Source organism: Garra rufa, chromosome 21 (assembly GCF_049309525.1).
Source record: "Garra rufa chromosome 21, GarRuf1.0, whole genome shotgun sequence".
Lineage (NCBI taxonomy): Eukaryota > Metazoa > Chordata > Actinopteri > Cypriniformes > Cyprinidae > Garra > Garra rufa.
This window is the reverse complement of record NC_133381.1, coordinates 1,893,526-1,909,073: the sequence shown is the minus strand read 5'-3', so window position 1 is coordinate 1,909,073 and position 15,548 is coordinate 1,893,526. Positions and strand designations below refer to the sequence as shown.

General features: G+C 40.9%; 1 protein-coding gene across 1 annotated transcript; it reads left to right on the top strand.

Annotated features, from left to right (window-relative positions):
* Positions 1–9,602: 9,602 nt before the first annotated feature.
* Positions 9,603–12,279, top strand: dio3a (iodothyronine deiodinase 3a). The gene has a single exon (XM_073827269.1). The coding sequence runs from the start codon at positions 9,904–9,906 to the stop codon at positions 10,687–10,689; it is 786 nt and encodes a 261-aa protein (XP_073683370.1). The 5' UTR covers positions 9,603–9,903; the 3' UTR covers positions 10,690–12,279.
* Positions 12,280–15,548: the final 3,269 nt, after the last annotated feature.

Here is a 15,548-nt window from a genome sequence, read left to right as displayed (position 1 = left end):
TACAATATTCAGTTACTCCCTAAAAACCTGACTAATTATGTTACTTTTTATGGAAAGTAATGCGTTACGTTACTTTTGCGTTACCTTCTGAATCTGGGCAGGGCTTGTTTGTTTTTAATATAAAAAGTTGTATTTTTGTCAAATGTAAAAGCCTTTTCACACCAAAAGCCTCAGGCTTAAAGAAAAGTAAATTGATGTCTGTTCAGTCGACCGCAGAAGAACAAATGTCAACTCTTCAGCAACAAAATAAAAAACAAATGTTAGATTATCTTAAGTAATTTTTGCTTATTAGTCTGGATGAATTGGATCAGCGAAGGTTGGCAGCAAAGACATCGGTTAATAAAATGGGATTAAATACATAACGGATATTTGTATTATTTAACATTTAATTATTGCAGGTTTGCGTTGAATTTCAGTGCTTTTATTCATTGTGAAGAACACTGTATCTGTTTTTTAGTGAGTGAGATGAATTAATGCATGTTCACATTTATTCTAGAACTAAAGGAACATCTTACTCACGATTTCTCTCAACATGGGGACAGGAGAGCTTTTAATCAATAAATGGGGGAAAAGTAACTCAGATATTTCTTGTCAATTAAAAGGTAATGTGTTACGTTACTAGTTACTTGGAAAAAGTAATATTTTTACGTAACTCGCGTTATTTGTAATGCGTTACCCCCAAAACTGAAAGTGAGCGTATGAATCTGAAGGAGACACAGTGGCAATTGCTTTATAAGAGCATTAAGTCATTAGGAGCTGCTAGAATGTGAATGCGTGTGGCTTCTGTGAGGCGTGTTTACTGGCTCTCCGGCTTCACGTTGCTTGTATTAATATCCTGCGGTTGGAAGCGGATTGCAGTGGTGTTATATTTGCATTCCAGACGCGGTGAGAAACTCCACGATCACAGGGTTGCTTTGAAAGAGAATTTCACTGCTGTCTTCGTGAGGGACCCTTCAGAGAACATCACTCTACTGTGTCACAGCTAAACACACAAACCCAGCCCAAACACAACACACTGATGTCTGCTGTGGGATTGACTGGGCAATGATTTTCACTCAGAAATTGCTAGTGATTTATTTGACTGTAAAACAAGATCCAATGCCAGTGTGTTGTTCAGCGATATTGTTTCATTCTGTCGTGTCTGTTCCGAAAGCCTTCGGTCCGATTCCTGATTCAGTCTAGATTCAGCCGTGTGTGAGACGAGGGTCATGATAGACTGTACAGCAAATGTAAATACAGTCTGACAGTGAAGTAATCAGAATGAGATTGAACAGAACAGGTCTCTGCTGGAGCCGCTGGCACAGACACGCGTGCAGATGGACACGCCATCATCTCACATAACGCTCCCCTTCCTTCAGTTCCTCACATCTTCAGGCCTTTTGATATCAGTACAGAGAAGAAACACACCAGTAGTTTGGTCTCATAAAGGATTGGACATTACAGATGGAATGTGATGTGTTTGTTTCAGGGTCATGATGGAAATACTGTAAATACTGTGTGGAGGATATGATGCACCAAATTCTGCTTCTTACTAAACTGTAAATAACTTACATTATATAGCCCGAGCCCTTTTCAGCGCTGCTTTAAACATTACAACGCTCATGATCACTTTCCTAAACTCAACAATAAGGAAATCCACTTCAGCAGCTAGAGTTCATCTTCCACACGATGCTATAATAGACTAATACAATCACATACAACAATCATTTCCCTAATATTTATTACATTATACTGACAAATGTGAGATTGAGTTGAATGGTATGAGATGACTGGATGCTTTCAGCTGATTTCCTATTAAACTGTCAGCAACTGAACTGCAGCTCAAACTATTTCAAATCTAGTGAATTAAGCTACAAACTCCATCATAATGCACAATGTGAACATCTGACATGTGTTTGAGCTGCAGCTGGTCATATTAATGGAGTGATTCAGTAGTTAGCAGTAAACCGCTTACCTCTCCTCAATATGTTCACAGATTTGTGTTGAATGTTATCTTTGAATGGAAATATGGATATTTTATTTGTAAACATTATACTTGTTTGGCTTATATCAGTCAATGTCATTAAACTGTGTCGTGTAAACATGGCTGAAGATGCGAAAAGAGGAAGAACAGACAATCCGATTCAATTGAGTGAGGAACCGCTCAGATTGATTCAAACTCATGACTTCATGATTCAGTTGAAGCGATTCACTAGCAAAAACCAGATCAAATGAAAAGAGCAATTCAATTTCAGATTTCAACATGTTTGTAAAAAGCACATATAGTGATGGGTGAAATGGAGCTTTTCAAAACTCAGAATCAGTTAAACCGTTGTGTAGCAAAATGATTCACAGTTTCGAAGAGCTACAATTGGATTGAATATCATGAATCGTTTCCGATTGGGTCTTCAAATGATGGATTGTGTATCATTTGATTGAGATTGGGACTTCAGAGTGATTTGTTTGGAATGATTCGTAATCTACACTCCTATTCCTCATCTGAAATGATGGTTCACAAATCATCATTTACATCGGGACTTTGGAGCATGGATCACTTTGCATGTGCTTCGCTTTATTTTTGTCATTTTCTTATATTAGTATATTTATCTTTTTAGAATTTTAAAGATCAGGCATTGTTTGATAAGTAAGAGCTCTGTTTGAAGTTCAAAAAAATTAAAAAGTAGTGCTTGAAAAGTCCTTGAAAGTTCTGGATTTTTTTTTTACAGTATCTATATGAATCCTGTCAATGAAATGAAATGTACTTTATTGTAGTTTGATAATGCTCTTTATTTATCATTTTGTATTTTTAGGGGAATTTATGGTATTAAACATGTTTTACTCTAAAACTGCAAGAAAGTCAAAGCCATAAATGTAAACAGGTTGTGTTCCAAATTTGAGGTTGATATCTCAAAATAAGAGCATTCAATATGATTTTGTTTGAGTGCAGTACTAAACGTTTCCGCTAGATGACATTTACTTTCCATTTGTTTCCAGTGCATCATTTTTGACCACAAAAAACACAAGTCCATTTTTTGGACTAAACCCAAAAATATTAATGCTGGAGATCATTTGAGCAATTATGATTATTCTAACAGAAACATGTACCATCTAGCGCTTCAGTCCCTAACAATCATCATAGTGTTGTGTTGTTTTTCTGTCTAGACTCTTTAGTCAAAATGTGATTATGATGCAAGCCTGTAATTAGGAGTATGACTGAGACAGAGTGTTTCGTCCAGCTGGTTAATGCAAGATTATTCAAATGTTTCCGCAGGAAATTAAAGGCTTTGATTGTTTTGTGCTGAAAATCCGCTTACAGAGTTTGAGCTTCTGAACATCGGGCCCCAAAATGCTGAGTTTTCATCTGAACCTTACAAATAACAGTCATGAGGAAAATTAAAGAAACCACTCTGAAAGATGATTATTTACATATTTAGATCAGATCACTTCCAAACAATTCAGTCTCAGTATTACTCTCTCAGAAGTCTGTTTATTCATATCAGTTTATGACATTTAATAAGTGCTATATAAGCGATGTGCTCATTTGAAAATGTTTTCATGAGGGAAGAATGTAGATAGTCAATGTGACACAAATAAATCAGTGCAAATCTCCGGTCTGAGTGTTAGTAGCAGTCTTTCATTTCGGGAAAAACAATAAAAGCTGATGAGACTGAAATGACGGGTTACAGGCCTTTCATTCCAGCGCTCTGAGCTCGTAAAATCACGCAAAGCTCTTAAACAGAAGACGGATATAATCGCTCCTGCCTCATATAATCTATAAAAGTTTTGTTGTATGTGTCATCAAATTCGCATGAACTGAGATTATTTACTACTTTGCATTGTATTTTATCATGAACTGGTGCTGTCTTCAATACTGTTTCAAAACTCTTTCAGGATTTGAGTTGTTTCTATTCATAATTCTTAAAACTTTGCATTTATGCATTTACCAGATGCTTTATCCTTAAGAGCCAACAATAGTACTGTAGTAATGCACAATGGCAGATTCATTAGACAACTAGATGAGGAGGAGAGCTAGAGAAGAGCACAAATGCAGGGAAGAGTTTATTTCTGTTTTTATGTGAAAGTGGTTGAAGGGTGTGCACGCATAAATCCTGTTTGCATCCCATACTGCACTCATCACACAGCGTATAAACTGGCATACGAGAGTGACATATTTGACAGAAACGTGTGCATCTTTGTACGATTCACAGCCATTGAGTTGAGAGAAAAATGCACTGAGATCAAAGAGCCTCGTGACTGTGGGATTATCAGATGAGCGGCCGATAACACGCCGTCCTTTGTGACCGTGTTGCTGAGAAACGGCGGCCGGCGGGTAGTTCATGTGAGTCGAGCGGGAGCTGAGCGAGGGACGCTGGGAATCAAAGTCTGTTTATGAAATAGCGCACGAGTGACGCGTCTGCAGGATGAATCGGCGCGATGACAGTTATCGGTGACGGCCTTCATCGCGTTTCCTGAGCGCTGGACGTGAGCCACCTCAGTAAGCCTGCGGATCGCACTGGGTGATTTTCCAGCTCGCTGTCCTCGGATGAACCGAGCGCCGCTGCCAACATTCAGCTCGGTTTATAGAAGGTAACTGGGTTACGAGCCAACCGGCACAACAGAGAGATAGAGGCCCAGAGAATAAATCAATCAGTGCTGAAGAAACACACGCATGAGCACACGCTCCACTCACAGATCAGACCTAAAACTCCAGATCTGGATGGTGTTTGCTTCGTGCGCTGCCAAACCCGGCCGTGAAATCCTCACAGTCACCAAACGCACGACGAGAGCTGCTGCTCGGCGCCTGACGACCGGAGATCCCAGAAAAGTCCTCAGATGACATCCGCGGGAACAAAGGGCCGCAGTCAAGAGGAAGATGACGTGCTTCTCATTTCGCACTGATGTTTCTGTTTCAGACTCTTTTTGGAACAGCTAACCTTCTGACTCTTAAATTGAGTGAAGAAACCAAGTTAAGCAACACGCATTCACCAGAAGGAACTCATGACTGTCAGAAGAACAGAGAGACGCGGCGGCGGCGGAGAAGAAGCTGCTTCCATGGAAACGCCATAATCCGGTTTACAAAGAGACTTTCATCTGTAGACCGAGACGGCGGTCCTCGAGTGCCTCATCTAGACATGCAGTCCTGGTCCTCTGACATGATTATTTCACGTGTGATGCGTTCACTTCATCCTGAAGAATAACAGCTGATTTCACAAAGAATAGTCTAAGAAATCTTAAATATTGAGTATTCTTTGTATGTATGAACCTTTAAACTGCTTAAGAATTATAAACCAAACAAACAGTTATTTTCTTCTGACAGAGTCTTCAGAGTTTCATCATCCTCTGAATGCTCTGTTTGTCTCTTTTCAGCAGTTTATTCTGCGTTTGAGGTTACAGCTGTACATTCTGAAAGGGTTTTACACACAAAACAAAACTCCAAATGATTGAATAACAAAAGCTGCCACTGCTCAGTTCAGTTCAGATGCTCACCTCAGCCGGTTTTCATAAACGTAGAGTTTAAAGGAGTAGTTCACTTTCAGAACAAAAATGTTCAGATAATGTACTCATCCAAGATGTTCATGTCTTTCTTTCTGCAGTCGAATAGAAATTGTGTTTTTTGAGTAAAACATTTCAGGATTTCTCTCCATATAGTGGACTTCTATGGCGTCTCAAGTTTGAACTTCCAAAATGCAGCTTCAAAGGATTCTAAATGATCTCAGCGAAACGATGTTTATTTTCTAAAATCATTTACAACTTGTATATTTTTTTATCTCAAATGCTCGTCTTGCCAAGCTAGACAAGACGAGCATTTGAGGTTAAAAAATATGTAAATTGTCATTTTTTTTAAGAAAATAACCCATCGTTTTGCTAGATAACACCCTTCTTCCTCAACTGGGATCATTTAGAGTTCTTTGAAGCTGCATTTTGGAAGTTCAAACTCGGGGGCACCATAGAAGACCACTATATGGAGAGAAATCCTGAAATGTTTTACTCAAAAAACATCATTTCTTTTCGACTGAAGAAATAAAGACATGAACATCTTGGATGACAAGGGGGTGAGTACGTTATCTGTACATTTTTGTTCTGATAGTGAACTACTCCTTTAAGTGCACATTTACGAGAGATCGAATGTAATGCGTGACGTAAGGCGGCGTCCGAAGCCGTTTCTCCTTCACCGGTATCCGTCACAGACGTGCTCCTGCGCATATTCACATGTAACGTACACCGCTGATGTGAACGCTCCCTCTGTCTGTATTAATGGTGAGGCCTATTTTCGTCAGTCTAAATGTTGTTCGAACATAACAGAAAGCATTCTGAACTTATGAACTGAACTTGTGACATGTTTAAAGTGCAATACGATACGGTGTGCAGAATCCTACATATTTAGCTTGAAAGGTGATACAGTAATGCAGGGCTGTCACGTAAAGCAATGGCTGTTTTTAGATTAGCGCCTGATCGTATGTGAGACAATAACCACTGTGAAGTAGATTCTTATTCAAATAAGTAATGCAGAAGCACTGATTCGTTTAAAGAAGGAAACAAGTGACTGCCTTTATGAGTGAGTCATTTGAGTCATTCATTCAACCGGTTTCTTCAAAAATGTTGATTTACTGAATCTCAAATTCACAAGCTATTGATTCGATTTGATGCTGTTTTTTGAACACAGCACACGGGTTTAGAAGGACGGACAACACTTATATATTGTTACATAAACTTTTAGGGCAGCACCTCATACATAAATCATCTGGAATAACTACAGAGCTACTGAAGAACACAACTAAATCTGAAGTCTAAATGAAATGAACTTCTTGAAAGCACACTTCATGTATGTGTCAGCCTCCTCGAATTGAATAACCATTTGCTGTGCTACAGCTGTACTGCTGTAAAGTTGTCCCAAATTACAAACTATATAATGTATAATATATATTCTGTCTATTTTATAGGGTTATTTTGTCATCCAGCATTGGAGTGTTACAGACCCTCCCTACAGCTGAAAGTGTATGAACAGTTTAAAGTCCACTCTTCATTTTTCGGTTTAATAAAGCTGCTTTACACAGCTAAGTTAAGACTGTTCTGTGCTGCTCATGAATATGTGTAAAGACACAATGCAGCATAAAGCCAGACCACCTCAGCCCCAGTATCAAAGTACTGGATAAAGGTGTTTCAACAGCATGTCTGCATCAAGACACCCAAATGCACTTCAGAAACACTTCTGTGCTACTTTTACAGTGTACATTTATACTGCGCTTTTTCGTTTCTGAATTTTCAGTGTGAAAACACTCCTGAATGGGGGAGATGTACAGTCGTGGCCAAAAGTTTTGAGAATGACACAAATATTAGTTTTCACAAAGTTTGCTGCTCAACTGCTTTTAGATCTTTGTTTCAGTTGTTTCTGTGATGTACTGAAATATAATTACAAGCACTTCATACGTTTCAAAGGCTTTTAGCGACAATTACATGACATTTATGCAAAGAGTCAGTATTTGCAGTGTTGGCCCTTCTTTTTCAGGACCTCTGCAATTGGACTGGGCATGCTCTCAATCAACTTCTGGGCCAAATCCTGACTGATAGCAACCCATTCTTTCATAATCACTTCTTGGAGTTTGTCAGAATTAGTGGGTTTTTGTTTGTCCACCCGCCTCTTGAGGTTTGACCACAAGTTCTCAATGGGATTAAGATCTGGGGAGTTTCCAGGCCATGGACCCAAATTTCAACGTTTTGGTCCCCGAGCCACTTAGTTATCACTTTTGCCTTATGGCACGGTGCTCCATCGTGCTGGAAAATGCATTGTTCTTCACCAAACTGTTGTTGGATTGTTGGAAGAAGTTGCTGTTGGAGGGTGTTTTGGTACCATTCTTTATTCATGGCTGTGTTTTTGGGCAAAATTGTGAGTGAGCCCACTCCCTTGGATGAGAAGCAACCCCACACATGAATGGTCTCAGGATGCTTTACTGTTGGCATGACACAGGACTGATGGTAGCGCTCACATTTTCTTCTCCGGACAAGCCTTTTTCCAGATGCCCCAAACAATCGGAAAGAGGCTTCATCCGAGAATATGACTTTGCCCCAGTCCTCAGCAGTCCATTCGCCATACTTTCTGCAGAAGATGAATCTGTCCCAGATGTTTATTTTGGAGAGAAGTGGCTTCTTTGCTGCCCTTCTTGACACCAGGCCATCTTCCAAAAGTCTTGTCCTCACTGTGTGTTCAGATGCGCTCACACCTGCCTGCTGCCATTCCTGAGCAAGCTCTGCACTGGTGGCACTCCGATCCCGCAGCTCAATCCTCTTTAGGAGACCATCCTGGCGCTTACTGGACTTTTTTGGACGCCCTGAAGCCTTCTTAACAAGAATTGAACCTCTTTCCTTGAAGTTCTTGATGATCCTATAAATTGTTGATTTAGGTGCAATCTTAGTAGCCACAATATCCTTGCCTGTGAAGCCATTTTTATGCAACGCAATGATGGCTTCACGCATTTCTTTGCAGGTCACCATGGTTAACAATGGAAGAACAATGATTTCAAGCATCACCCTCCTTTTAACATGTCAAGTCTGCCATTCTAACCCAATCAGCCTGACATAATGATCTCCAGCCTTGTGCTGGTCAACATTCTCACCTGAGTTAACAAGACGATTTCTGAAATGATCTCAGCAGCTCCTTTAATGACAGCAATGAAATGCAGTGGAAAGTTTTTTTTTGGAATTAAGTTCATTTTCATGGCAAAGAAGGACTATGCAATTCATCTGATCACTCTTCATAACATTCTGGAGTATACGCAAATTGCTATTATAAAAACTTAAGCAGCAACTTTTCCAATTTTCAATATTTATGTAATTCTCAAAACTTTTGGCCACGACTGTAGTTTTGTCGCATCACTTTGCAGTACAGAAATATGAAAGCCTGTTTCTGTCAGTGAATAAGAAGTAAAAAATTTAAATGTGACTTATCTCACAATTCTGACTTTTTTTCTCAGAGCTGTTAGATATAAATGGACAATTGCGAGTTATAAAGTCAGAGTTGCTAGATATAAACTTAAACTCGCAATTCTGATTTTTTTCTCGCTATTGCGACTTTGTATTTCGCAGTTCAGATTTTTTTTTTACAAATGCGACTTTGTATTTTGCAATTCTGACTTTTTTTCAGAATTGTGAGATATAAACTTGCAATTGCGAGTTATAAAGTCCAGTTCTGAGGAGAAAAAAGACTGATATGTTCACGGAATTGTAAGTTTATATCTCACAATTGCTACTTTATTTATCAGAAATCCAAGTTTGTATCACGCAATTCTGAGAAAAAAGTCGCTATGACTTTTTTCTATTTTTAATTTTTTTTTTATTCAGAGGGGGAAATGACCTTCCATACAGAAACGGTTAGTTCCATTGAGTTGAAAAGCTTTCTCACTTAATGCCTGAAACTTTTTTCATTTCAGTCAACAGAATTCATCAATTACCTTAATTAGTGCAGGACTGAAATGCGCGACAGTGAATGCGCAATGATTTGTGTGATTTTGCGGCTCAGAGTTTGATCCCGATCCCGGATGATGATCAGAGTCTCGAGCGCCGCCTGCTGTCTCAGATGATGATCGACAGATTCACATGATCGACTCTCAGCGACTCAATCACTTCAGATCAGAGGAACTTTAGCAGCGCGTGCGGACACACATCCGTCTGCTGTTACAGGACTGAACACAACTTCTGAAGCCATCAAGAGTTTTAATGTCAACAGGAGACGCTTAGATTTGTGCTGCGCTATATTCCTCGACGGAGTGGCATGATGAGCAGGAGCGTGAGTGATGTGCCTCTGTCTGTCCGTGGTTTATTCCAGCATGTGTTTGGAGGCGGAGTGACTGACTGACATTCATTCATCATATAAAAGGCAAGTTGAGCCGCCGAGCATCACAAACTCTTGTGGGTTCGCCGGTATCGATCATGAATACGGCGAAGGCGCTGAAGAACGCGCTCGTGTGTTTGGTCATTCTGCCGCGGTTTCTCGTCGCCGCGTTCATGCTGTGGTGTCTCGATTTTCTGTGCGTGAGAAAAAGAGTTTTGTTCCGATTGAGGGACGAGGAAGACGACGAGGAGGAGGACGAAGACCCTCCGCTGTGCATCTCCGACAACAACCGCATGTTCAGCTGGGAGTCGCTCAAAGCGGTGTTCCACGGACACAAGCTGGACTGGATGAAATCGGCGCGCCTCGGCCACGACGCGCCCAACAGTGAAGTGGTTCCGCTCGCGGAGCCCAAGCGCAAACGCGTGCTGGACTTCGCGCGCGCCCAGAGGCCGCTGGTGCTGAATTTCGGGAGCTGCAGCTGACCGCCGTTCATGAAGCGTCTCAAGGCGTTCCAGCGGCTGGTGCTCCAGTACTCGGACATCGCCGACGCGCTGGTCATTTACATCGAGGAGGCGCATCCGTCCGACGGCTGGATCAGTTCCGACGCGCCGTATCAGATCCGCCAGCACCAGAGTCTGGAGGAGAGACTGAACGCGGCGCGGCTGATGGCGCTGGAGGCTCCGGGCTGCGCGATAGTGGCCGACAGCATGGAGAACTCGTCCAACAGCGCGTACGGAGCTTATTTCGACAGACTTTACATCGTCCAGGACGGGAAGGTGGTCTATCAGGGCGGCAGGGGACCGGAGGGCTACCGGATCTCCGAGCTCCGACACTGGCTGGATCAGTACCGAAAGCGGATGCGCGACGCCGTCATAAGCGTGTAAAAGTGAAGCGACTTTCACAGAGATCAGGGTGCGAATTACACCGGGGTTGGTCTCAGTAAATAAGGCTTGATTTCAACCCGATGGACTTCAAAACTAGACGGAGCGGCTCGGATAGAAAGTAGCCTGCGCGTAATGTCAAGATTCAAATGTGAAGGTTCTGTTAACTCTGACTGTGAATTGTGAATTTGTCTGGAATCAGTCGCACTGGCATCGCCTGAGAACATTCGCTCGCTCATGGACGCGCGTTTGTTGCTTGGACGGAGCAGGAACACCCAAGTGTCCAAATGCATGTGCGCAGTTCAGATGAGTGATAAAGTTTACCCTCTTTAACTTCATGCTGTTGAACTTAATATACGAATCAAGCGAGATTAACAACAAACACTGAAATAAAAAGCGCGCGGTTTATCTGTCAATCAGATGCGCGTGAACGTGGATATAACAACCCCCGCGCGCTTTCCTTCAGATGATGTTTTCTGTTTTAATTTCTCTGTTCGTTATATGAAATAATGTATAGTTATGAACTAACATTGTGTCAAATGAATACAATTTTAAATTAACATCACAAATATCAATGTTTTTGTATTGTCTTGAGTTTACCCATCAACCCCGCGGTGTAATTCGCGCCCTGTCAGAGCTGCTAGTGTTCGGGGAACAGCGGAGTTTCCAGGACTGAGTTCGTCTTCATTCGTGTCTCGAGGGCATCTTCGTGTGCTCGTGCTCGTGCTCGTCCATGTGTCCGTTCTGTAGAAAGGATGTTGTTGTGCGTCAATGGTCATTCTCTTTCCCTCCTGTATTTTTTGTGAAGGTCGATTTTTAAAAGGTTCTCAACCAGAAGATCGACACTGATGTCTAAAGTACAGGACGAATACATGTAAATTATTCCTTTTTATCATTTTGTAATAAAACATTTGAGCCGGAGTTAGGCGTGTGGAGGATATCTGTTGTGTATAAATGAGGAGATTGATCACATTCACACTTCATCTAATGCTTTAGATATAATAGTGGAGCTGCACATACAATATTTAACATATTTTTCTGTCAATTTTCTGTTCTTGAATTTTCTGATTCATTTTTAGGGTTTACTCTTAAAGATAAAATTTCAAAAAAAAAAATTTGGTTCTCTAAAGAACCTTTTAGTTGTAAAAGAAACGTCTTACAAGTTTTATTAATCTCAAGAAGCTTTACCACTGTAAAGAACCTTTTGTGAAATGGAAAGCTGCAATGCATGTTAAAGGTTCTTCATGAACACATTGCTGCCAGTATTTTCTTCATTTTGAAGAGTGTGCTCGTCTGTATGCAGTATCATCTCCATCAGCAGACAAATCACTTGTTTTGATGATTCATTAAGAGCTAGACAAATATAACAGTTAAACACAAGCATATTGACTATAACTGACACTGATTTACAGTAATAGACTTCAGTCAGTGCACACAACATTTATTAAAATCTGTTTATGTTTGTGTCTCTACAGTGAAGAAATGATCAGTGTTGCTATCTTAATATCAGCAATTAATGCAAACAAACACAGTAAACAAGGCTAAATTGCTATTTGTGCAAAACAATGTGTTCAATAAAAAATAATACAGATATTTCACATAAATGACTGTCCATCTCTCACACAGCAGTGAGCAACCAGAAAACAAGACCATATTCTGAAACACCATCTGAGACTGGCCATATTCACATGATTATGTGGAAATGTGTCATCATTTACTCGCCCTCCTGTTTTTCAAACCTGTATGAGGGTCTTTCTTCTGTTGAACACAAAAAAAGGCATTTTGATGAACGTGAGACACACAACTATTGCTGCTGGCCATTGACTTGTATAGTATTTTTTCCCCTATAATGTTGAAGTCAATGGGGTCCAGCAACTGTTTAATGGCCAACATTCTTCAAAATGTCTTCTTTTGTGTAAATGACAGATTTTTTTTTCTTTTTTTTTTTTTTTTTTTCTCTGAACTATCCCTCTAATAACTGGACGTGTCAAAGCAGGGCTCTGAAATGCAGGTGAAACATGATCTTCACGACGGCCTTTCGTGAAAAACTCACAGTTTGAACACACGTGGAGAACACAATCGGAAGGATTGTTTTAGTTTATGGAAAACAAACAGAGATGATTTGACTGCTTTGCCTCACATGACCTGCCGAAGCTGATTCTCGCTGAAGCCGCGTTTGACTGTGGTGCAGTTCAATAAAAAGCAAGTTTTTTTTCTCGCCATCAAAGGCAAAAAGTCTTTTCCAGTTGCTTGGTTACTGTTTTCCATGCAAAACTGTACAGATTTTTTGACTTGCTTGTTCTTTTATTGGAGGAACAGTTTCTGAGCTGAGAGAAATTACAAAGAGCAATGAATGATTGAGTTTGATCTTCGGTGCAGTTTGAGTTCTTGTATTGTCACATGTAAGAGATTTCAGGAGCTGAATGTTGTTATTGACTTGATGAATCCGTCTGGATGACCTGAAATCAACCCTGATCACACACACACACACACACACACACACACACACACACACTTCCACATAAGTTCTCGCCAAATCTACTTTCCAGCAGATCGTGACATCTGCCCATCAATCCATTATGTGTGAAATCTACATATTTTTTTTAGATAATCATCCACTTCCAAAAGAAAAAGACAGAGTTTAATACAGACCATCTGGAAGATCCCGCAGCACTTTATATTCAGGGTTTGTGGTCAGACGTGATCAGCGCTGCCAGGGAACCGCTTCAGCGTTTTAACATATTACTCCCATCATGCACTTCTCCGGTGAGAATTAGCATGAGTGCTACAGCCGTGCTCCGGCGTCATCGTTGCTTCCACATTATTAAACATGGACTATCTGAGAACCAGCTCTGCCAACAGACGCCCACTTTATGAAAACAAAATGAAAGGCGTGACGTTGATGTGACGTTAAAACGGCATAATCTGATCATCTGTTCCACATGAGCTGCCCTGCTGGAAATGTTGGACTTTAAAACTTGAAAAGTGCACTCAATCATTTTCCCCCATTAAAATGTCACATACAGAGAAAAATGTAGCTTTTGGAAAACGTGTTGAATCTCCAGACGTGTAAATGTGGGTCGTCTCCGGGAGGTCGACCTGCCGAACGTTACTCGATGTTTCTCAGCGGAACAAAAGAATCATGTTTAATTATTAATTCTTTGGATTTCAGACTTGTTCTTCAGATTTGGAGAAATGCATCACTGTCTCACCAATGGATCCTCTGCAGTGAACGGGTGCCGTCAGAATGAGAGTCCAAACAGCTGATAAAAACATCACAATAATCCACAAAACCACTCCAGTCCATCAGTTCACATCTGGAGGAGACAAAAGCTAAAACAAATCCGTCATTAAGATGTTTTTAACTCAAATACGAATCCATGATGCAAAATAACGCTTCCTCCAGTGAAAAAGTGGTCCGGTCTGAATCAGGAGAGAAATCTGCACAGATCAAGCACCGTCACAACAGCTCTAAACTTTAACACTTTTGTCTTCTCAAGATGTTCACTGATGGACTGGAGTGGTGTGGATTATTGAGATGTTTTTATCAGCTGTTTGGACTCGTTCTGACGGCACCCATTCACTCCAGAGGATCCATTGGTGAGACAGTGATGGAGTGACACATTTCTACAAATCTGATGAAGAAACTCATCCTAATCTGGGATGTCGGGTTGCACATCTTCATTTTTGGGTGAGCACCGATAGTATCCAGGTACTTGTTTCCAGAGTAAAGACCAGTAGCAGTCAAAACTAATCTACAGAATCTAACTAATCTACTGTCTGTCTGTTTTCCGGTTTGAGACTCTAAAGACTAATCAGAACAGCAGCACATGTTGTTTTTGTGGAGTAGGTCTGTCTGTGGGTCAGATGTAAGTTTAAGTATAAAGTGTGTTCACACAGGGACGCGTCTCCATTAGATTAGTGTCCTGCGGCCGCGGGCGGCTTTCCTCTTCCGCTCTCCACCGACAGCAGCGCCTCCTGCAGACACAAACTCTTCAGCTCATGTGAGCTTCATCCAGGTGTCAGCTTACAAAAAACACAGAAAAACACTGAGATGCATTCATCAGAAACATCGATCGAGATGCTGTTGGTAAGTGTGGGCTGTCCGCCATCAAAAACAGTCATGCATTTATTTATTATACACTGAAAAAAATATTTTATTGATAACTGGTGTATGTTTAACAAAAAAAATATCACTTTCAGCTTTTCTACTTCAAAATCATTGTTTCTTAGTCATTTCAGCGAAACCAAAATTTCTTCAGTGTGCATTTCTGAAGATTAGAACAAGAAAAGGCTAGAAATAGAAATGTTTCTTTCTCTCTGATGCCAGAACTAATGAAATTAGAATTATTAATTGCACAGATTCCCCAGTGTTTAGAGACAGAAGAAAGAGTTACTTCCCAAGACCAAGATTTATCCGAATGATTGGCGCAGAAACACGTCCACGTAGAGCAGATGTCTCCAAACTCGGTTCAGCTCCATCTCGCCTCGACGCACCTGTGTGGAAGTGTGTGGTGTGCCCAGTAAGAGCTCGATGAGCTGTTTCAGGTGTGTTTAATTGGGGTCGGAGCTAAACTCCGCAGGACGCCGGCCCTCCAGGACACCCCTGATGTAGAGAATGTGGCGTCTTCCATCCCGGGTGTGATTTCTGCTGTCACGCTTTACATAAAAACCCAAACAAAGTCCAGAAGGGTCTTCATTTAAAGTGTGAAATTAAATTTCTAAAATGTTCCTCTCAGTCGACTAGAAAGTGTTTTTCCCAGTGACTTCATAAGAATGCGTGAAAGAAAGAAACGGACCTGCTGTTTTCTCGCTCGCAAATGAGTGAGCCACTTCAATCAAATAATTGAATTATTCTTGGA